The sequence below is a fragment of the Arvicanthis niloticus genome, chromosome 1 (genome assembly GCF_011762505.2).
Source record: "Arvicanthis niloticus isolate mArvNil1 chromosome 1, mArvNil1.pat.X, whole genome shotgun sequence".
Lineage (NCBI taxonomy): Eukaryota > Metazoa > Chordata > Mammalia > Rodentia > Muridae > Arvicanthis > Arvicanthis niloticus.
In genome coordinates this window covers 140,818,501-140,843,686 of record NC_047658.1, presented here as the reverse complement: position 1 = coordinate 140,843,686, position 25,186 = coordinate 140,818,501, and the positions used below count along the sequence as shown (strand labels likewise).

The window sequence follows — 25,186 nt, the reverse complement described above, 5'->3', positions numbered from 1 at the left end:
GGTCTGCTTAGCTCATTTTTCATATATTTAACCCTACTATAAAAATAGAAACCAAAATTTTAGTTACTTAGAATATGAAGTCATATCAACATTGAGGATGTGTTCATAAAACTCCCAAATTGGGATGTGCTTTTGGATATTTTTCACATTTCAGGCTTTTAAAACATTTTCATCAACCTATGGAAGTTATTAGTTTGGTTCAAATGCCAGTTGGAAGATTTGTACATCTCGTAGTCACCAGAACACTGGCAGTGACTTTTAACATATTTAGATTAGTTAGATTAACTATTTAGATTAACTATTTTAAAATAGTTAAATGATAACTGAACAGAGGTTTAGGTCTATGGTCATGAAGGCAGGGTGAAAATAATGACGGCAGAGCACACCTTGCGTCTTCCTGAATGTACACTGGAGCTGGATCTTGCTTCCTCTCCCATACGTAGAACAGTTGGATTTCCCATGGGGCTCACAAGAAAGAGGAAGTGATACTTTCAGTGTGTAGATATGGCAGTGGTTGTGAATGGTGATCAGAAGCAATTCAATCACTGCCAGACACACGTAAGCAAAGTCATTGTTCAGCTCCAGGACTCTTAATGACCCATGCGCCTAATCAAAATTGAGTTTAGAAAATACTTTTGAGATGATCCAAAGAGAAATTTCACCTTGGCTCAGAAATGTATTCTCTCAATTGTTTCTAATATAAGCTTCCAGATAAAAATATTGTGTTTCTTTAAATTAAAAAATTCAAATGACACATGAGAACTTTGTTGATGCCAATATATTTCTAAAGTCAAAATTACAATAACATGTATTACATTTTTTTAAAAGCCTTGTATAAAGCGAGGAAGGGCTTTGGAATGGATGTAGATAATTCTTTTAGTCTTCTGCCATCAAGGAAAGCATCTCATCGTACACCTCTTGAGGAGCATTCATCCCCCAGATGAAGTCCAGGTGGTTGTAGGGAAGAATCTCCTTATGGTACCGGAGGTTTTGGAGTTTGGGAAGCAGCATGGCGACATCTTGGGGATCAGCCAGGATGTCATTGCCACCGTTCCACACTGCAATTGGCACGGTCATGGCTGACACATCATAGTCAGGAGGCGTTTTCTAAAACATGACAGGTGAAAGAAGTGGAGTTTAGGCAACCACACTTCCAAACCAGTGTTGATTGTGTGCTAGTTCTAAATAAAGTCTAATGATCACACCAAAAAAGTCACCTTTTCTCATAGAGCAAAGTGAACACAGCATAGTTTGGGTCAATGCTTCTCAATCTCTTAATAGGCCTGTCAATCACCTAGGTCTCTGTTAAAATGCAGACTGACTCAGCAGGTCTGGGACGAAAAGTCAGAAAACACACATTTACAGGTGATGCCTGTAAATATTGTTGGTTCTAAGCTGGGTTTCAATTCAGATGAAGGAAGGAGATTTCACTGGATTCTTGTATGTGGATGGAATGGGCATATGCAAACTACTATGTGTTTGTGGAGGGTAGAGCACAGCTATCATGTTGGTCTTTGCTGTCTATCAGACAGGGTTTCTCCCTTTCACTGGTGGATATGCCAAGTTAGCTGGCCAATGGCTTTTGGTGGTTCTGTCTCTGTCTCCCATATCCTAATAGGACACACTGAAGCTACAGTAGACAAAGCTTACATAGCATATTCCTTACCCCTGTATCTCCTTAGCTAGGTTTGACTACATCCTAACTGGGGCAGATTGTGTCTACCACTCTGAATCATGATATCCTCAAATAATCCAGGGTTTTGAGTCATTTGTTTTGTCTTTGCATTGCTTTCCACAATGTGCATTATATCGGTGAAATTTTCTATGCTGTTTCACCTCACTGAGAAGCTGCTCTGCCTGCAAATCTCTCGGCTGGGAACCTGAGCATGACTCTTTGAGAGGAGTTTGTGCAGGCGTTTTTTGTGGGCTGTTTTAAGTGCTTGATTTGATAATGCTGTCTGTCTGCTGCTCACATCAAAGTCTCACCCGAGGAGGGGCTGCTTTACTCTACAAGGACAGTTGACAAAGCGCTCCAGCTGGCTATCTCAAGACGCTGTCTCCAATCAGCTTCTGCTTGATGATCCTCAGCATCAAACCCGATGAGGTTATCTTTCGGTTAGTCTCTCGATCAGGCTGCCTCACACATATTGCTGCATGTTTGGGGTACCTGAGTTGATAATGTTTTGCTATCTTTCCGCTGATGGAGAACTATCTGCACTTTGCTATTTATTTTTTTAAAATTTTCCCGTAATATTGCTGATAAACTTATTTACTTAAACCTGAAGACACAGCCTTCATAAATCATTCTCTGGGATGTGCAAAACAATTGTCCATAGCATGGTTAGTGACCAGGACAATATTTCAGGTACAAAGCTGGATCTGTATACGCTCATGTAATTTTCCTAAATATTGCTTCATATTCTGAGAAAAAGTATTGGCATAGTTGTTTATTTTTTTAAAATAATTAATGTAAATTCTTTATTATAAAACTATTTTGCAATTTAAACTTTTATTTGAGAAATAATTTTTTACTAGGAAACCACTATTAACACATAGGGTTTATAAAGGTTCATAAAGCAGAAAATAAAACGAGTCATATCCTTGATTCCCATAATCTAGACAGAATCTAGTTAGGTACAATATATTATTACTTCAAGGATACTAATCTAATAGCCTTAGTTTGTGTCTTTACACTTTGTGAAACAGCCAACTTATACTCCAAAACATTTATTACACTATCGTCCCAGTAGTTTAGGCTTTTTCTTACATTCCCTCACACATGGGTTACAGTGTGAACACTATCTATAATAAATGCACGTTATTTTACTTGCATACCTTTGGGGAAACTGCTTCCTAGATGTTATCTCTGTCTGTTAAGCTAACATCACTGATCTCAATGACACGTAATTAGAAGTGTTATTCATTTGACTGGAAGAAGGGTCGAGTTGATGATTGGTACTCAGGACAGCCATGATTTATATATTTTTTTGGTTACGAGAATGAGAGCCCAATAGAAAAGTAAATTAAAAGCATGTCTGAACTTTGTGAGTTGATCTTACAGTATTCTGAAAAAAAGGTCCTTAAAGACATCGAATTAGTAAAATCAATGGTGTAGGGATTTCTCGTGCATAGAATCTTGTCTGCAAACGTATCCTTCTAAGGTTTGAGTCAGGGGAACTAGGGAAGGTCAGCGTTATTCAGTTACTAATGGAAGAAAGTTGGGGTTCTTTAATAGAAAGAGTGGGTCACAAACTATTATACGGCCTTGCTCACAATTAGTGATAACCCAAGAGTTTGCCCTGAGCATATGGTTACAGAAATTATCCTTTTATAGCCTGTCAATAATTTTCTAGTTCATGAATTACTGTGTAAATTTGTATTGACCACCAATTGGATCAACACCAGAGGCTGTGTTATTTGTACCATAGCAAATTTGAGGATTACAAGGCACCTTTGTGCCCAGAAATATCTCTAACTTTGACCTGAAAACACACCACCTTTTTTTTTTCCACGTGGAACTGAGTTCCCATGAAATCATTTGATTGCCTGTCCAAACAAAGAGGGTGATATATAAGAAAACTGCTTATGCGTGGCTATAATTGGTGATTTGTTTCAGCCAGTTGCACTTCAGAGAGAAGAGAACAGAGTGTGGTGTGGAGAGTGGATTTTGCAGCAGGGTTGTGTAAAGGTGAAGTACTGTTAATTTACAAAAAGTCTTCGCATGTGACCCAGGATTACTCTGAGTGTAGTAATGAGATAATGAGAAAGTAGACATTAGCATTATTTTGAAAAAAAATTAATGCCCAATCATATAAGTTTTCTTTCCAAACTCCTTTGTTGTTTAAATTATGAGAAATTTCAATCTCAAAAAACCATACCTGATTGTAGTGCAGCATGTTCTGGACTGGGCTTCCCCAGTTAAAGGCTTGAAATTTCCCAGATTTAGCAAGCTAATGAAAATTTAGAGGTAAAAATTAAATAAAAATTTAGTAAGAAGTAATTAAAATTAATTAGCTAAATATCATAACCACATGAAAAGCAATTTAATTTTCTCTAAATAGCTCATTTTCAATTTTTATAATTATTGAAAAAATATTTTCTCATTCGAAATAACTAACCATCTAGTGAGTAAAAATATAGTGTTCGTTTTAAATATTTTGTTTTACTGAGCAAATCATAAAAATAATTATTTCTTTGTTACTCAAATCACATGCTCTCATAAGATTTTTATGTACAAGGATTAATGGTTATTTTTGTAGGTTGTCATATATAGAAGCATTGTCTTACAAGAACATCTTAATAATATGCTTTAGGTCAAGTACAAAAGTTCATTACCACAAAATAATGTTAACAACATTGAAATAATGATACCTGCGCCCAGTGGAGAATGTCCTGAGTAGATGTTCCTGCTGGATTATGCCCTAGGTACACATCAAAACGACTCTAGAAATCAAACACACACACATATATATACATAGACTTAGACATATTTGGTTTCTGAAAAACATTGAGGAGGTGGTTTTTTTTTTTTTTTTTTTTTTTTTTTTTAAATTTCAAACCAGTGTTACAGGGTAACCTTCAATAGAAGGATGAATAATTCAGTTAAATGCAGCCTCAGAATCCACAAAGCACATCATGTATTTTAACCATGATCAGCAATATAGATGGCTTATTAACTCCATATTTTTTCAAAGTAGAGTTTGAAACTCAAAGAAGTTTAGACAAATATCAGGTTCACCCTAATCAGTGACAAGCAGTCTGAGGCTGGAAAGTTTTACCTAGCTTCTGAAACTAAATCCTCAACATCCTATTTAATGTCAGCATGCAAAAGATTAAATATTTTACATGGATTAATCACGCTACATAATTTTACTATATATTGAATAATTACACACACACACACACACATATATATGTATATATATATGATAATCATTGTTTATATTTAGCTGTAGTATTCTATCTGGTTCCTAGATCACTGTGCTCATACCCGTTAGCATTCTGAAGTTCCATTTCCAGGATGCACAGGCCAATTCAGTAGTGGGTCTTAGAGTATGACAAAGTCAAATGAACTGACTGTTATCAAAGGGGCTAACATCTCTCTTCCTTATAAGCAGCACGCAGAGGACAAGCGCTATGATTTGTTCATTCTCTGCATGCCTGTATTATTATTATCTTTCTCTGAGAACTCTTATTGATAAAATATAAGAACCAATTTGTTTATTGGTGTAATAAGGACAGGCTGCCCTGCTACATTCCTTATGCTTCTGAAACTAAATCTACACTGATAGATAATGAGAAACAGCCTCAAATTGAATAGAAGAAGGAGCCCTTACTACCGTAAGTGGAACCTAAAAGACAGATATAAACAAATGTTGATATATTTATCCAGATACAGAGTGGATCATCAGCACTGAGAAAGACAACCGAACATGTCTGATCTCCATAGAAACAGGCACTGGGATTCACTACTATGTTCTTAATGAGCACAGAAATTAGTATACAATTTTAAACAATAGGATAATATACACTTTTAACAATAGAATTCATTTATTTAGGACTTTAAATGTATAAGTGTATAGATGAGAGTAAGAATTAGAAACATAGCTCTGTAATTCCAGCTACTTGGAAGGCTGAATCATGAGAATCTGGTTAAAGCTCTGCATTAGCTGTAGATTAAGTGACTGGGCAATTTAACAAGACTCTGTCTCACAATAAAAAGTTATTTAAAAATACTGAAAGATATATTAGTGGTAAAGCATCATGCTAAAATTCCTAGGTTCCACCCTTAGTACTACAAGAAGAAAAAAGAAAAAAACAGCAAATGTATGTCTACATATAATAGTGTGTGTATATCTATTACATGTATATATAATAGTATATGTACATACATACACATGCACACCATGGTCACATGTCATGTGGTTAATGTTGTGGTCAATTTGTACTAAATATCTTAGCTGATATGAATTTTACAATAGCATATTTTGTGTGTGAGGAAACAAATACAAAAGCTTAAATCAGTTTCAAAGGTAGGACTTAAATTATGCTGACATGAATCCATATGTTTAAGGACCTTATGATATTGAACTTTCTCATATAGGACTTAAAACTCCAAGTCAGGGAGTAGAAATGCAGATCGAGATATGGACAAGTTCTTACACTGCTTCTCTAAAGTGTGTTTTACAAAATTGATGGGAACGGCCAGAAAGATTAAAAGCATTTGCAACATTTATTTGATGACTATTCATTGTTCCTCAGAAGAGCCTTCCCAATAAGTTTCATTCCCTTCTGACACAGAAGGTAAATACAATGCCAGGCATTTAGGTGGTCACAGGCCAATCGTATTTTTGAATGAGAGCAGGAGATTAAATTGGAATGGGTAGTAACTTGTAATTTCTCTGGGCTCTACCACAATGCTCTAGGCATAGTTGTGAGGTGAGACTTAGTTCTCCTGAAGTAATATTTCTAAGAGTTGATGATAACACAAAGGTGTTTGCGGAAACCCCCTGAATGGAGAACACAATGCATACATACCACATTTAAGTTTTTCTTGTCAAATCCACAGAAGACAAATAAAGTGTTGCTGCAGAGAAGATCTAGCGCCTCCCGCGTGCACACTTCGGTACCAAGAAATTCATCGAAGTAGTTGTGGGCCATGAACATTTTGTTACCAAATATAGCCTGAAAAATAAAAGCATCATCAGAGCATAGCAGCAACCTAGCGGCAGAAATCCCACTTCATTGCTGAAGCAACTCATGCAAGTGTGAGTATGCTTGTATTTTTCCTTAGTTGTTGAGAAGTTTAGTTTTTAGATGTTTTCTATTCTTTAAACCCATTGCCATGTACAAAAATCAACTCAAAAAGATCAAAGACCTAAACATGAAGCCTCGAACATTGAAACGTCTCTCAGAGGAATTTGAAGACACAGTGAATTATAATCCAGCTGGAGTAATACAGATTATGGTCAAATTGTGAGACCACATGGCAGAGTGTTATAATTATGTATCAACAGGTGAGATTTGAGTAATACATTGTGAGATGAGGAGTAGTAAGTGGGACCTCAGCAGGGCATCGCTAGGAAAATCTATAGATATTCGTCTCAATTGTATTGAGCACTGGGTCGTTTTGCTTTATTAGTTTTATACCCAAGGAAGCATGGCTAGAAAATATCAGTGGTTTTGGGTTGATAAGGACTCTGTTCTGCAGTTCTGATCCATGCCTGTGACTCAATGTCTAAATGCCTCCTTTCAACTCCTCTGCTCTGCTCTCTGAAAATCTGAGGGTAAGTGAAAAGTGAGAGGCTCAGAGCAGCAGGGAATGGCCATGGTGATCTTAATGCTATAAGTTTTGCATAAAAGTTCTACAAATACATTTGACTGCAGCCAGTGTCTTTGGCTTTAGGTGAGGGTGCTAATTTAGAATGCAAGTAAGCAAACAAGCAGGGAAGGGTAGGATTATTGCACTTAGAGCTTCAGGCTAACCGGCTAAACCGCTGATCTAAAGGAGATTGTGCAAATGTGCAGGCATGTCTGCATGGGGTGGCTTGAGTGCAACAGAGGCAGGGCATTAAACATTTGAACATAAAAAGTTGTCAATTCACTCCCTTGTGTGTTCAATAAGGCATTAATAGTATGGCCTTTTGAAATCTACATTACTGTCCTGTGAAATTTCCATTTCTTAGGACAAGAACTCTTAGGCAGCCTGAGAGCACTGAATTGGAAGTCACAGTATTTACTGTGCTTAGTCGTTGCTTTATTTTAATTCTTTCCTTATTCCTTTTCCCCTCCTCTAACAAGTTTCTTTTTTTTTCTTTTGCCCTCAACACAATATTTTCATTAAATATTTGGAAATTTCACATGATGCTGCTGGTTCTCACTCACTTCCCATTCCTCCCAGGTCCACTCTCCCACAAAAAAAAAAAAAAAAAAAAAAAAAAAAAAAAAAACAAAAAAAAAAACAAAAGCAAAAACAACAATAACAACAACAAACCAACAACAAAACAAAAAAAAAAACAGCAGCAAGAACCAAACACACACACACACACACACACACACACACACAAACCCAAACTCTTACCAACTCTGATTTTTGTTATCTATATATATTCATTGAAACACGAGCAAACTCCTACTGGCCAGCCCTTTAAGGTAAACTGAGTCCTTTGTACTCCTCTACACCCCTGCCATCGACAGTGAAAAGCCTCTACTTTAGAATCTTTACAATTTAAAAAACTCTCTTAGCCCGGTGGTGGTGGCACACGCCTTTAATCCCAGCACTTGGGAGGCAGAGGCAGGTGGATTTCTGAGTTCGAGGTTAGCCTGGTCTACAGAGTGAGTTCCAGGACAGCCAGGGCTACACAGAGAGCCCTGTCTCAAAAAAACCAACCAACCAAACAAAAAACAAAAACAAACAACAACAACAACAAAAAACTCTCTCTGGGCTGTTTCTTTTCTCTTTTTTCATCTGTTTCTATTTTTTTCTTTCTGGCTGATGGGTGGTGGATGGGTTGTCACAGAAGCTGTCAAAATCCCTCTGGCCCTACCTTGGATTCTTATTTGACTATTTTTCTCTGCTTTTAACACTCCATTCCCTGTTACAGGAGTGGCACTGTTTACATTGACACAGGTGTGTGCACTGGTTGGCCAGTGAAACATCCTTGAAAAAGCAAAACACTTGCTGACATTGACAACCCACTGTAAGCTGACCCAAACCAAAGGAGGAAATGGGAATCTCAGAGGCAAGAGGGGATCCACATGTTAATACTGTGCGAGAGATAATATAAACATGTATGATTTACTTTGAGGATGTGAATATGTAAGGTATATTTGTTTATGTTGATCGATCTGAAGTCTAATGGCAATTGGGTATCTTAGTCACATACCTTGAAAAGAAATGTAGGAATAAGTGATATCTTTTTCATGGGACTTTCTGCATACTTCACAGTAGCAACTGGAGCTAATGCATAAAATGTCTTGATTTTTTTAGCCAGTGCAGGATTGGTAGAAAAGGCAATAAAACCTGAAATAGAACAGACCATCAATGAAGATGTGTTCATGCGTGTGATTTTTTGTTGTTGTTGTTGTTTTTAGAAATGTGAGGTTATCTTAGACTTGCTAGAGATGCTATCTCAAGAACACTGAGAGGTTGGCTCAATGGTTTGTTGAGATGTGTAAAAGTATGATAATAGCATTTAAAGATGTTCACTAGTGGAAAAAGAATTGGTATGTTCAGTCTTAAGGTAACTTAAGAGGGAAGCAAGAGAGAAATTTACTATCAAGGCAAACAATTTTACTCACCTCAGTAAGTGCTAAAGAAATCATTGCATTACATCTCAATGCAGTGATTTTATAGCCGCAAGTTACAGACACAACACTAAGTTATTTAAATATGTGTCATTGAAAGTTAATGAGAGCCCCTTGTAGCCAAGCACAGTTACTGGCTGATATTAGTACTCTGGAGGCTGAGTCAAGAGGATCTGGAGTCTGAAGCCAGCCTGAGCTACACAGGATAGCCTTGTTTCAAAAATCCACCACCAACAGCAACAGCTAAGAGGCCTATGACTTCTAGACAATTCCAACAATTACCTCTGCGACTGCATTTCACTTGGCTTTTCACACACTAGTAAACACTACCTGTCTTTGAATTCCAGAATTCTAGCTGCCTTTGCACATTACTATTACTGACTCTGAATTTGTTTTTTCTACCACAGAACTCTCATCTTCTAAATAAAAGAATAATGCAGGCTTGTCCCAACACCTCTCCTCTTGGCTGTCTGAGCTGACTCCTTGGGATGTTAACTGCAGTCTCACCGACTGATGCTTCCTGTTGAGTAGTTTCAGCCTAGTGTTCTTCCTTGAACTGTTTATGACTGACTCTTTGGCATCTCTACCTGCATCTTCAATAGATGACTTATTACAGTGTTCTCAAACTGAGCTTCTAATGTCTTTATATAACAGCTCTTCTTACAACCCTTCATTCCTCACTCTGGGTAAAGGAATCTTCATTATTCCAGGAGCCCAAACTACAAACTCTGGCATTGTCTTATACTCCTATTTTCACTTCATATTCCGTAGATCCAAAATTTTAGTAAAGTTTATTGGCAGTATCTCATTTGCACACACACATGCATGCACATTTGTTTGTATGTATGTATGTATGTATGTATGTATACACAATTCTACTGCTTGATTGGACATCATTATTCCCACATCTCTCCTCACCCCTCAGTAATCCAGCTCACCCTAATCTCTGGCATGAGTTACTCCACACATCCTGTAGCTGCTTCTGAGTTCCTGCCTTTGTTGCCCTTCAGTGACTAGAAGGACCATATAATGGCTCATAGAACTCCTCTATTAAAAATTTTCTTTATGATTTCTGATATCCTAACAATATCCAAAGAACCCTGAATATTCTGTTCTTTTCAGCAGCCACAATGTCATCTCACTTCATTTCTCTCTCTGTCTCTTACTCTGACTATCCCCATGATGAACAGCATCACTGCTGCCCCCTGAACAGGTTCTCCATCTTAGGATTCTTTACACTGGCTGTTTTCCCTCCCTAGAACACCAGGCTGGCACAGATGCACATGAGTCTTCTACATCCTTACTCAGAGAGTGTTTACAGGCTTTGTCTGTTTAAAATGGCTTTAAAGTCCTTGGAGACTCCTTAAAATCCCCTATCAGGTATATTTCCCATAGCATTACCATGGTCTGGTGAACTTCATGCTACTTTTAACCTGTTTTCTTTCTGTCCTTCTCCCCCAATCTAAGTGATATTATGATAAGAGAATCTAATTTATCTTCGTTGGTATATTATTTAAGCAAATGATCTGATTTCCATTAAAAATGGTGAAGTGAAGGGAAAAGTTCAACTGGAAGGCTACAGCATGCTACCTTGAGAGCTGGGTAGCCTGGGCTTGTATCTATTGATGGAGATGATGCCACTTGTTTGAGTTACTCATTCTACTGTCTGATTTATCCATCTCTAGGGTAGGAGGATCAGTTGTCTTTATATCACTGGATTTCAATGACTGTGGCATTTTATAAAGTTGCACGGCAGTAGCAATGGTACTGGGTAGAGACAGAAACTGCTCAGTCTCAGCGCTCTACTTACCAATAGTGGTGCCCTGAGAATGACCAACGTAGTCTATCTTTTCTTGTCCAGTTTTCTGTACAATGAAGTCTATTGTTGCTGGAAGATCATATTTAGCCATTTCATCAAAGCTGTAAAAAAATAAATTGAAGAAAATATAGTTTTTTTTCTAGTTTCTAAAACTCAAGCCCTTCATCCTCAATCCTGGTTCTTAAGCCAACATTCACAAACAAACTATATCTAAGCCAAACAAAAAGCATATTTATAGAGAAACTTCTATTTCTACTTGAGGAATAGAAAACTAGCTACTTTAATTATTGCCAGTTATATATAAACCCTTAATAAATGCCAGGAGTCTTTGGGGTAGTTGCTTGTAAACAAAGGTCATCATTTTCAAATATATATAATAGCCATAATCTAAATGTAAACAAGATAATTATCTATGGGTGGGTATTATCTTTATTTCTGAAATGTAATATCAGATTTAATAAGCACTTATATTCTACATTCCATTTTTATATGGGTCTCATCTCTGTAGTACATTCTTCACAAATCAGCCAGAATGATACAAAAGTGAGAACTCAAGTTGAACAATATTTAGTGGCTTCTCGTTGTGCACAGAATGAACTTCATCATCCTCACTAGATCTGGTTCCTATCGACATGCTAGAGTTCTACTGTGTTCTCTCTACTTCCTTTTCACTACACCAGATATACATGGGCTTCCTACCAGCTTTTGGAACTGGTAGAACACACTTAAGCCTCAGCAAGATCAGCCAGATCCTCTCCGTCAATTATTTTCCTCAGTCACTATCAAGACTAGGGCATGAGAAGGTATTGGGCACCTCTGATAACTTTTCTGTGCCCAACCTTTGGGCTTTGGATGTTGATGAAGACTGCCATTCCCCTTTGCTCCAGTTCTGATACCTCCTTAGTCTATTGGCTTCACCCTTTGCAACTTTCTAGGAACAGTGAATGGCCATGCATCCTAACTTTGGCTGTGTTGTTTGTCTTATTTGTAAAAGCATTTTTACGCATCTCTTGACCGTTTGGTAAGGAGGTCACAGCAAGACTAAAGGAAACACTACCCTTGGAATGAGGTGTATGGAAGACTCAAGTGTTGGATCAAATGACACAGCTTCCTTCCCCTCCCGCCTAGAGTGTAATTGGCTGTGATGAGCAAGATGTAGAACCCATATGCATCTTCATTTTCAATTATTCTCATTCTTTACCTGAAAGCCCAGAATTCAACTGAGTCTGGTGAATAGTATATATTTTTCCTGGACCATGTATTCCCTCGGCTGTTCCCCAGCCAAACATCATAGCCAGCGTCTGCTAGAATGAAGGCCAGGCTGTTGTTTGGCAGATTTGTAATCCAGTTTGTGGCTGATGCAATCAAACCATGCTGCAAATATGCCACAGGTCTCTTGCCTAGGGAAGAAGATTATTCAAAATGTTATAAATGGATTCTTTATAGTAGGGAGACTTCCATGCACTGGGATTCACCTTGGTTACTATAATAAAAGAAACTGCCTCTCATTCCTTTAGCTGGTTAGAGGCCTTGAATAGTTTGTATATAACAGCAGGACTACAATTTATCATGATCACTTGGTCATCCCTCTGTCTCATTGACTTGATTGCTATTTAGTGAGACTGGAAATAAAATCTTGTGCTGAATTTCCAGAGTGATCTAGACTTATTTCATCCTTAGAAAGAAATAAAATGGGGTGATAGAAGATAGGGGAGGGTAAATCGATGGTGGAGGGAAAGGAAGAAAGTTAAAGAAAAGGAGAGAGAAATGAGGGGATGGAAGGAGTTTGTACCTATATTCTCAGAATTATTCTTTCCATAAGGAATTCTGTAGACCCCCAGAATATAGCCATCTTCAGTAACAACTTCATATTTCTCACTTGGATACCCCCAGTAAGTTATCATCTGACTCTGAGGAAGAAAATTAGAAAAAAAAACCTTTTAAGTATTAATTAGTTTTAAAATTCATCTAACAGGCATTTCTAATGAATTTTAACGTTCACTAAAAGTTTAGACCTGTAATGACGATAATCCTAGTAATACCCATCAGTAACTCACAATATTCATGTTTGTTTCGGGGTTGTCAGGAACCAGCCTTCCAAATAGGCCATGTGCACCTCCGAATGTAGATATCACACTTGTTATTAATAGCAGCCACATCTTGTACTGCCCTGAAACAAAGGAATAAACTATGTTATGTTTTCATAACATTCAGAGTTTGTGATGATTTCACCTCTAGGAGAAGTACAGGGATGATTGAGCTTGATTACATTCTGCTGAGCAACAAACCTGGGTGATATATAGGCAAATTAATCCTACTGTTTAAAATGTTTTCATTGTGATTGTTTCTTCTTTTTCTCACTGGTGTGTACATTTGTGATAATATCTGTTTGTATGTGCATATGCATTTGTGCATATGTGTGTGCATACACACATGTGTGCATGCACTTTCAAATAGGTATTTGTAGCAGGGCAGAGGATAATCTCAGCTGTTTTTCCTTAGGAGTCAGGGTCTGTCACTGAAGTTTGCTGAATAGGCTGGGACATTGGTCAGAGGGCCCTAGGGATCCACCATCTCTGGGATTACCATCACACATCAATATACCCAGTTACTTTACTTGTTCTGGGAATGGAACTCAGGTACTTAACCATGAATGGCAAGTATTTTACCAAATGAACCATATAATAACTCCTGATTCTCTCTCTTGAAAAGCATTTTCAACTCAGGTTTCCAGCTTTATAGATAGAATTTTAACCAGCAAACAATCTTCTGTCTATTAGATGAAGCATAAGTTTATTATTCTGTATGCTTAAGACTTGCATCAAACTTGCTTCATGAGCACAGATTTGGACACAAGGTTAAGTGGGCATCTGATGATTTTGAATCAATTTTAACTTAATGTGCATATAAAGCTATCATCATGGAACTGAAGAGGTGACTTAGTAGGTAAAAGCAAGCCTGAGGACCTGCATTTGATCCTCAGAACTAATAGCCAAAGCTGTCCTCTGACATCCATATGTGCTATGTGGCAGTCACATATGCCCTGAAATAAGTAGAACTATCATTGTGTTAAGATAATTAATAATCACCAGTTTATAACTATTAGCTGATTTGAAATCATTGTGTGAATTTGAAAGCTGACATCACCTATAATAATGAATGGATATAATTTTAAAAAGTGTTGCTCTTGCAATTTTCTACTAAGGTATTATCTCTTCAAAATTCCTTAGGTAAACCAGATTAGATATTACCAGTGTACTATATGGTTGCATACCTTTTTCAGAAGTATTTAACAGCAAAAGAGAATTGACTATTATTATTTATAAAATATAGAAAGGCTTTTCTAATAGAATTTTCTCATATTTATATGCTAAAAATCTGTTTTAGAAAACAATCACTTTAACAGGATTGAATTTATGCTTCTATTAAATGATTTATCTTTCACATACCTTGTTTTCAAAATTGTTATCCTTTATGTAATTATAAAGCAATTCAGGCTTATGATAAATGAATGAAAATCTTAGATTGTAGATAACCCAGCGGATGATTCTGTCTCACTATAACTAATCACTCAAAAAGTTAGAGTATATCATAGTCACTTGTGGTTTTATATTTTGATTCTCATTTAAAATTATAAGAATTGATTTTGTAAAGGAAGATTGCAAGTTCTTTTTCACTGTGTGGTTGTAATTGTCATTTATTCTTTAGTATAAATAATATTTGGCATTAGACTTATACCATCTAAATTTACTTAGATGATGTAAGTACTAACTATGAATTTTAGAATATTCTTATATTAAGCTTAATAAAAATGAAAATGAGAAATGATATTTTTCTCAAGTTTGAAGAGATGCCTTGCTGAAGGTTGTTTAAAATAAAATATTTTTAGTGTGTCTGAAATACAATTTTTTTATTGTGAGTAGGGTGAACTAGAAGCAAATTTGGAAATCATGTATAAAAAATAGTTTAGTAAGTCAGGCATGGTGGACCATGCCTTTGACTCCATCACTCAGGAGGCAGAGAAAGGAGGATCTCTGTGAGCAAGCCTACTTTACAAAACAAGTTCCAGTACAGCCAGGGCTCCACAGAGAAACCCTTTCTCAAGAAACAAACATACAGTAGAGGACTGCCAGGTCCATGCTCAATCAGAGATGATGTACCCAACCCTCAAGAGACTGGAAGCCCAAGGGAGTTTAGAGGTCAGGTGGGGTGGGGGTAGGGGGTGGGAACAGCCTTGTGGAGACAGGGGAGTGAGTTGGAGGTATGGGATGTGGAACAGTTCGAGGGTGGAAGGTAGGGGGAATAAAATCTGGACTGTAAAAAGAAAGGAAGAAAGAAAGAAAGAGAGAGAGAGAGAGAGAGAGAGAGAGAGAGAGAGAGAAAGGGAGAGAGAGAAAGAAAGAAGGAAGGAAGGAAAGGAAGGAAGGAAATAAAGGAAGAAAACAGAAAACAAAAAGAAACAATTAAACAAATAAGCAATAAATAAAATATACTTTAATTGCGTACAGTGAAGAATTTGTCAAATTTGGATCATTTGTTTCAAATTATGTTCTTTGAAAAAGGATAGTCTCAGTTGCTATCACTATTTAAATAAACACCGTATGGTTCTTGGTCAATGTAGTATACTTTGTAAAGTTCTTGATATTCATGGGCTGAACTAGAAATTTCAAGACCTAAATCCAATCCTCTGATATTAGAATGCAGCCACTGAGAGTTGAAATTAGATATCACATTATCTCTGGAAGTGGATTTAACTAAAACTTCTCTGTATTATAGAAATTCAGGAAGGGATAAACCAATTTATAAATACTAGCCACTATTTTGCCACTCAACCCAGACAGTTGTCAGACTAGCAAAGAATTGACAGTTCCTTTAAAGCCTTTCTAGTCCTAAGACTATAAAGTAAGGCGATTCAACCACTGGTTTGAGGTACCCTGAAAACAAAAGTCAACAAGAAAGACTCTAAAATACTTGGGGCATGATTAAATTCCTCAAAACACCCAATAACAAATTCCAAGATAATATCAGTAACTATTTCATGCCCAATGTTGTACTTACACATGTAATTTGCAAGTGAGTTATTTTCACAATCTGTTTTCTTTTCTGTAAACTAGGATAAACAAGAGTATGTTTGCCAATAATACAAACGTTTTAATTAAGTAAGTATAAGTATTATCACTATTGTTATAAGTATTATTGGTATTACTATACTTAATTAAAACAACTCTATTAAGTCCTTGGCATTACATTCCTTACATTGCAGATGAACAAAACAAGACCCAATAAGTACATAGAAAGCCCTGAAACCAAAACTGTACTGGCTGTCTCTAAGGATTACATCTCCTACCATAGTGCTTCATTGGAATGGCCTTGAGCAGCATAGATAAGAAATAAACTGGGGACGACTGACTCCAAAGAATCTTATAATGCAAACCAGACTTCTGTTTCCTTGAGTTTTAATTTGAAGAAATATGTTAGTAGCCTGTTAAGCAATGTAACTGATAATTGTTAAACCAATACCAATTGGTAGATGACGTTATGCTACTCAGTTTCAGTAATAATGATTTCTATGATGTGAAAGGACTGATCGATTGTTTTTCAAAATGACAACATGAAAAGACAAACCTTCATTGGACATTTATGACATTAATAGACAAATTCATGTATCAGTAAATAAGAATTTCATTTACACACAACAGTACACTTTGTAAAGTTCTTGACATTCATGGGCTGAACTAGAAATTCCAAGACCTAAATCTAATCCTCTGATATTAGAATGCAGCCACTGAGTGTTGAAATTAGATATAACATTGTTATATCTAATTCTAGAAGGATAATACACAAGTGAAATGAACACATTTATCTCATGATAGTTGAAATGAGGAAAAAAGAACTAAGATTTCAATTAATTTTGATCATCAAATGTACTTACAGTGACCTTAGAAACAGGATTCTGCCTCTTTGGTTGCCTACTCTAGCTAATGGACAGTTGCTCCTTATATACAAAACCTTAACAATGACCAGAAATGATTATTCATCCTCTTATTGAATTATCATAGGTCCTTCATATCTGGAAATCATCCAATATTAAACCACAAACCTTAAAATCAAATATTTCAGATGACTGCACATGACATTGGCTCCTCAACTTTAATTTTTAACAAATGCCCACACTGTCTAAAGGATGGTTGATTAGAAGTAATTTAGGAAACAATAAAAATGATAACTGATGACTTAAGCATATAAAAGCCATTGAGTATGACTTACAATGCAAATGATTTTATAGCTGGGCTTAGTAAAAGTAAAAAGACTTGATCTTTTGTTAAAAAAAAAAAAAAAAAAAAACCCAAAAGCTTGCCACTGGCTACTCTGCTCAGATGTTAGGTAAGCCAATATTTCTGTGCCAAGTTGAAGATTTATTGTGAGTCTTTGGTCATTGTCTTTTGCCCTGCAAATAATATATGAAACTCGGCCCCTGATTGTTAAGAACAATTGAGCCATACCATGTAATCTTTATGAAATTTCCTGGTTAGAGTTTGAACAATGTAAATTATCTTAGCATCAAAATTTTTCATTGCAGTACTTAAATATATACCAGAAATAGTGAAAAAGTGATTATTGTTGGGGAAAAAAGGTTAATCCATAATCTAATGCTTTTTAAAGCTCTACAACTCAATTAACTAAAAGTACAATGAATATAGAAGGCAACATTGGGAATTATCAAATACTAAGAGTTTTTATATGTTCACACATGGTAAGGTTCCACTTCCCTTGTGCCTTGATTGTCGTTGACAGCCACTAAATTTGTAAATTCGAAGACAATACTTTATTATAAAGAGTGAGTTGGAAATTAAAAGCTTTACTGTTCTGAGATGATTTGAATTCAGTTCACCAGCGAATAGTAAGATGATTAACTATTTCTTCACTCATTTGTTTAAATAAAAACAAAAGAAAATATGGTGTGTTCCTTTGGTCTTTTACGGTGACTGAAGAAGATTTTCGTTTAAGATTTTTTGGAGAAAAAAGTACAAATTCTACCAGTTGTTAAAAGATCCATGATCTTTATGAAGACTGCAGTTGAACAGCTAACACATTCCTACTCCTCTCTGAGTGCCTTAAACCTGATTCTGGCAGTAATTAATACAGTCACATGCACTACTCAGGCGGGTTCAGTTTCCAGTTTGCAACATGATATTTTCTTAGCCCACTGCCCTCATATTCTCTTTCCTCTACCTTTTCCCCCTGACTTCACATTGGGTTTAAACTTACAGAATTCTTCACTAAATATTGGGCTAGGAATCTATTCCTACATTCTTGTGATAGACTTAGTACTTATCTGTATTTGAGGACTTACTATATGATAGGTTATTATGGTTCTTCACTTGGACACACACACAGAGAGAGAGAGAGAGAGAGAGAGAGAGACAGAGAGAGAGACAGAGACAGAGACATAAACACACACCCATAGGCACACATAGACAGACAGACACAGACACAGACAGACAGACAGACACACACACACATGCAAATGCCCTCCCCACTCCTTAAGTTCAAGAACTGCATTTTGTTCATTTACTATTATTTCTTATTGCCTAGAATTTGTTTGGAATAAAATATACACATGATCAATATATGCATATTTTGTTTGTATTTAGAAAATAATTAAGGAGAAAAAAATTACAAATTTTCTGTAGATATTTATGCATATGGTTAACTAATATATGCAAAACATACTTTTCAGTAACTGATTAAAAAGACTCATGTAATTATTTTCACAGAAATATAATACAAAAGAAGATGCTTAAGTATACATGAGTGAAAGTTAAAATAGAATATAATTATTTATTGCTAATATCGATGATAAAAAATTTGCCAACAATAATAAGAAACTAGATTTTTATTTAAATTTTACTTTAATTTTGTAAAATTATGATATATGTCATGGTAATTTCATACATAAACAAGCTGATAATTCTATACATGTATATCATGTGTAATGATCAAATTCAGGAAATTAATTTTTCTATATGTCTAATATATAACAAGCTTAATAACATATAATACTTGTACTTTTTTGGGGTGTAGTGAACTTATTTGAATATATTAATTATATAAGACTACATCTTCATACATACATGATATACTTTGATTGTATGAATCCTCAAATTATATCCCTACTTTTATTATTAGTTTGAGAATCAAATTCAGAGCCTTTCATGTGCTGATCCAGTATTCCCACTGCTAGTCTGTGAGCTAATCCACTGAGGACATTCCTAGCTCATGATATTCCAGGATGTATATACAATATATGCAGATAAAGTTGAACAATTACCTTTCTATCTCTCTCATTTTGTGAGAGCCCCAGGTTTTCTCTCCTACTTATTTATTACATATGTAATATTTTCTCATGAACTCTAGTCCTCCCAGTGTTCTGTACCTTACTGTAACTTCACTTTTACATACTTATGTTTGGGTTACCAGTTGTCTAACCTCTCACTAATGTCACTTTCTACGCTTCTTCTCAACTTATAGTTATTATTACCATTATAAATCCTGATTAACCTTGTAAAACATCTGTATCTGAAAGAGAGCAAATGTAACTTGCCTAAGAAAATAAGCCATAAACTTCCAAAAGATGTTATTTAGACTTGTACAAATTGTTCCTTGATTCTGAAATGTTGAGACAGGCACTGACAAGCACCATTGATGTTTGGAACCCAAGGAATCAGTTCTTGACAAAGGAGAAAAGCAAACCAAAACATGAAGCAGGTCGTTGTTCATGGAGATATGGAATTCAAGAAAAATATGAACGTAGAAAACATGAATGTGTGTGTGTGTGTGTGTGTGTGTGTGTGTGTGTGTGTGTGTGTGTATGTGATATATAAATAAGGTAACTAACCTTGGGATTAGATGAAATCATCAAGGGAAAGTAACTTAATTTTGGCTATGTATTAGAATCTTCATGAGAAAAGTTGAATATAGATGCTGAATCTTTTTCATTCAGAGGATTTTCAGGGAAGTATTACTATAACAAAGTAGGAGACTTGAGGGAGTATATGGCTCACAATCTCTTCATAATTTCAGGAGTTTTAAGATTTAGACATGGAATAACCACCATCTTACTGTGACCTATCAAGGGAAGAAAGAATTCATTCCAAGCTCCCTCCTGTCTTTTGATTGACAAATTCATAGCTGAACAGACTATTTGGTTGGCAGTAGGACTTGCTTGGAGGAAACAGGTAACAGGCATACTATCAAAGGATCTTTAATTTGTTTCCATCTTCCTGTATTTTGTCCATCATTAGACATTGCTGTCCTATATCCTCTCACTGTGATATTTTGGCTTGCTACACAGAGTGACAAAGAACAGTGGAGTCAAGCAACCCTTGGAAACAAGGAGCCAACATAAATCTTTCCTTCCTTCAGTTGATTTTCTCAGGCACATTTTTGGAGATAGATAAACTGAGTGACACAATGCTCCTCTACACCAGGATGAGATAGGGAAAGGAATGTGTTTTTATTCCTAATCTTTAAGGCAACAGTAGAATAGACTATTGAAAATCAAGCAGGATCTGTTTTGTTTGTGAAGAGAGTAAGATAGGTATGTTTTAGTATTATTAGACAAAGACTAGTCTTAGGAAGTTGGCTATGCTACAACTTGGCCAGTTAGTCTTGAATTAATCCTTTAAATATAAAGAGATAAGGATACTGATCTCACTCCCAGAATCAACAAACTGTAGCCTTAATCCTGCTGAGGCTTGCTCCCTACCCCAGGCTTGGTTGCTATGTGGGTAGGAAAGATGGACTTTCTAGTGCAGTAAAGGGAACTGAAGGATAAGAAAGACATTAAAGAGACTTTATCTAAAGACTCAGAGATATAGGACTAGAATTATGAAAAAGCAAATGGAAGAAAGAAAAGTCCAAGGTGTCTTGACTAAAACTTTCTTGTCAATTTTGCTGCTCCTCTCACTATCCAAATCACACAGCTATTATTGAGAGGTTATTGAGAGTCTAATACACAAATATTATACTTTGCATATTATATGGAATTTTACTTGTATTATTATATATTATGTGCACTTTTAAGGCCACTGTCAAGGTAGCATATTAGGTACTACCTCCAATTTACAAGTAAGAAAAATAGCTTGAGTAGGTCCACTCAGCTATGCATTGATGATGGCTGATGCTTTTAAGAGTTACACCCACCTACCATTTTTATTGACCCCCCCCCCCCCGGTCAACCTCCCACATTCTCTACAACTGCAAGGGATTTTGTTATAAACTAAAGTTTTGTAGTGACATATGTGAAATTCAGCTTGGGTACTTTTTGGCCTTGTCTTTTAAGCTACATTCTCCCTAAAAGATAATGCAATTTTGATTTATCTCAGCTGCATACAGAGTCACTTGCAAAGATTAGTAATGACTAGTAGCAGGTGTCTACTTATAACCAATTTGGGGCTCTGGATATTGAAAAGTAGTACTTACCTTCCTCTGACAATTTCTCCATTTCCCACTCTCATGGTTCTTTATGTCTTTAAGGACTACTCCATTTGGATTTAAATCTCTACTTGACTTTTGGAATACAGTTGCCCTCATTTTCTCTACATCAGTAATTGATTTTGCACAATTCACACAGGTTAATTTTCCAAGTTTCTATTGGGAGTTAAGCAAAGAAAGCATAAAGAAAATAAAAGACCAGGGAATGTCCCCTTCCCTGGCTCTCCTTCCCTCCACATTCATATCTTCCCTGTCTACAGTAAATCTTTTCCTGAGTGAACAATCTTTAACATAGCTTCAATTCCAGGGCTAAAATAAGCAAGAAGTTGAAGGTCTGATTGATAGAAACCATTGGATGTGTTTGATGAATTTCTCCAGAAAGTGATAGAATGCAGTTCTTACTGTTTTCCCAGATAGGAAGTTACTGCCACAGAGAGGAGAGCATGGTTTCCTGTACTGTTCAAGAGAACCCAGAATGGAGAGAGGGAGTTTAAGAAATATAATCATAACAAGACCTGAAATTCTAATGACAATTGATTCTCCTCAGAGAGCACTGGAGAAAGTCAACAAAAATACTTGACCTTATAATAAATTTTCAAGATCATATTAGCAAAAACAAAGATAATCTTCCTAGTGAACCAGCAACATGTGATAGCGACCATCCTAGGACAAAGACCAAGAGACAAGAATGGGATGACATCTTGTTGAAGGCTTTGACAACTCAGGTTAAACTGAGGCAGGGGAAAGAGTCAGTGATTGATCACTCAGCAGACCTTTCTTTGAGGAAACGAAGCTTGATTTTCTGGGACCAGTGAAAAGGGGGAAGGAACACACACACAGACAGACAGACAGACAGACAGACACACACACACACACACACACACACACTCGGTGGATGAAGCAATGTCCAACAATCTCCAACCATTTTACACATATACATACAGACATACACATATGTACATTTGGTGGATGAAGCAAAGCTCCACAACTTTTTTTTTCCCTCTTAGCCTTTTTTTAGGACCGAAGACAAAATTTCTCTATATAATAATAATGTTACCTCATGACCATAGGTTACATAGTCTCCAAAAACAATTACCACAAGAACAGATTCTTCAAGAACAGATCAAAATCATTACACGAATGAAATTACAACAGGATTATTATGTATTCTTTTGACATTCATACCTAACTAAACGTTTCCCTCTATCTTCCTCTCAAGTTCATCCTAACCCTAAAGCAATAATTCTTTTGTCATTGATTAACAAAACATAAGCAAGACAATTCTATAGTAGCAAGTTTTTCTCTATGCTTAGCTGATGACAATTTGTATTTACCAAGAAACAGATCATCATCTGTCTTAGGTCTTATTTTTAAAGTCTTGTTCAACTAAACTGGTTAATCATCTATTTTTTATACTTATAATAGAATCATTTACTCTTTATTCATAACCCTGTCTTTTCGTGGTGCACACCAAAACCTATGGCCACATCCTAAATCATAAGATTCAGGGACTCAGACCCAAACTCGAATGAAGGTTTTGTTGGTCATCAACTTATCCCTGGCCTATTTTTCTCTTCCAAGTACAGTTACTTTTAATGCATGAAAACTCACTGTATTCCTTTTCTAACCCATGCAGCCATAACTGCAATACAAGGGAGGGGGTACATTCTACTCTAAATTCTAACTTTATTATATCTTTCTCACAAAACAAACCTCTTTAAACTTTCTATCAACTACCCTAACTTCCTAAAACTATTTAAATCAAAAGAGAAATTCTGTAAGGTTTTTAATTTATTTAGATAGTATTACTCTATGAGAGTTTATCTTCATATTGATCTGTAAGAACATGGCCCAGTTGAGTGGGTTGTCTTTCAAGAAGCAATCATAGCAGGCTGTAGGCAGTTCTGGTCTCTCGAAGCCCAATCACAATATACTAGATACAAGATGAATACAGCAATGACAAACATGGAAGGAACAGCAGCAGCAAGAAGCAATCCAGAGATGAGCACCCCCGCCCCCCAGGGCTTTACTGTCTGAGGCCCATCCATTGCAGCTGTGCAAAATGGTGGACCATCTCCAAGAAGCTCGTTTGCTATCACAGCCGCTTCTGCATGGCATAAGTAGAGAGCTACCAGTTGAACTTGAAAATACTATTTTTAATACTGACTTTAATGGTGCATCTTTGCTAAACAGAATTGAATAGTGAAGCCAAATTGTAAATAATTACTGTATATCAATGAATTTAATATAAGGAGGAGAAGCCTTTACCAAATTCTATTGTGGTCATTTTGATGATTACATTTATGTTAAAAATCTTGGAGGGTTTTTTTTTTTTTTTTTTTTTTTTTGATGCTTGGGTAACCTCATCTGAACAGACTCATTTTGATGCACAGAATCTTATCTTGTTGGTACACCCTTTCCCAGCGTGGTATTGATGATTCTGTCTCCAAATCCACCTTTTGATTCTGTTTCCTCCTTTTTAATGAACATGTTTAATACCCAGATCCAGAAAGCAAGCTACATCCGATAGTAGGAATAAATAAAGACCAAACATTTCTAAAAAAAAAAAAAGTATAATTCTGAGTCTTCAAAAAATGTTTTAGATTCCTTAGAGTATAAAATGTGGGCATATAACAAATATGAGTAAGCTTTTGTGTGGCACACGGAAGATTCTTTCAAAATATCTTCATTGTTGCTGAGACTTCGGGGTTCATGCTCTAATAACAACAGAGACTCCCCTTGCTAACAACTCTCATGTGTTGAGAATTAATCAAACACTACATCTCCAACCCAGACCTGGGCCTGAACACAAGGGTTTCTTTTAGATATCAAAAGCTGTATGTTCCTGGCCCCAGAACTTCTCTTGTGAAGGCTTACATGAGAAAAATGAGTCAGATACACTTTTTTTCCCTAAAATCTGCTCCTGCTTAACAATTTTTAAATTTTATTTATTTATTCAACAAAATATCAGCCTCCCTCTTCTCCCAGTACCCCGTCACACAGATTATCTTTCCTACTTCTTTCCCCTTCTCCTTTGAGAAGGGGAGCTCCCCGGGTACTCCCTTATATTAAAACTACTTTATTGAGTCATTCAAGTGTGACCTGTCTTTGCCTTCTGCCTAATTTTCCAACTTAGCTGTGTTAACAATCAAGATTTATATGATGGCTGCAGATTCTTCATGATGTCACTTTACTCTGCAGAAATGCTTTCTTATAACAGCATCCATTCTGACTTGATCCCTCCAGACTTAGATGTAGAATGTCTGTTCCTGGGTCATTTATATCACTGTGATCACAAGCCACAAGGCTCTCCTGATCCTGCAAGTGGGTTTCTATATATCAGTAATAAATTTAATAGATAGATCTGGGTGACTCTTTACTGCTACCCTCTAAAATTTCCAACAGGAAGACAGGAAAATTTGCAGCTGTCATTTCATAGGCAATTCATCAGATTAAAATAAATCCTTTCCCCGCCAATTGCTGTCATGACTCCACATCTAAGGCCTCCTCTACTTGTGGTATTTGTTTTACTGTTTCAAATTCTGTCTGTGAACTGAATTTGTA

The 25,186-nt window shown here is 36.2% G+C and overlaps 1 protein-coding gene across 1 annotated transcript; it reads right to left on the bottom strand.

Moving 5' to 3' along the window:
* Positions 1 to 769: 769 nt before the first annotated feature.
* On the bottom strand, positions 770 to 17,091 carry LOC117709575 (gastric triacylglycerol lipase). Its single transcript, XM_034504041.2, has 10 exons — positions 17,058 to 17,091; positions 13,183 to 13,295; positions 12,918 to 13,035; positions 12,327 to 12,525; positions 11,117 to 11,226; positions 8,886 to 9,022; positions 6,538 to 6,684; positions 4,372 to 4,443; positions 3,879 to 3,950; positions 770 to 1,107 (listed from the first exon to the last, which is right to left on the bottom strand). Exons 2-10 carry the CDS (start codon positions 13,282 to 13,284, stop codon positions 877 to 879), a joined length of 1,188 nt encoding a protein of 395 aa, XP_034359932.1. The 5' UTR covers positions 13,285 to 13,295; positions 17,058 to 17,091; the 3' UTR covers positions 770 to 876.
* Positions 17,092 to 25,186: the final 8,095 nt, after the last annotated feature.

Bases quoted from the DNA above. Each gene is read 5' to 3' on its own strand.
- LOC117709575 (XM_034504041.2), bottom strand. From the start codon at position 13,284: ATGTGGCTGCTATTAATAACAAGTGTGATATCTACATTCGGAGGTGCA. The intron at 6,685-8,885 runs GTATGTGACTAA...TTTATTTTTCAG, and splicing joins TTCCTACATTTCTTTTCAAG to GCTATATTTGGTAACAAAAT. The intron at 1,108-3,878 runs GTATGGTTTTTT...GTCATGTTTTAG, and splicing joins ACATGCTGCACTACAATCAG to AAAACGCCTCCTGACTATGA.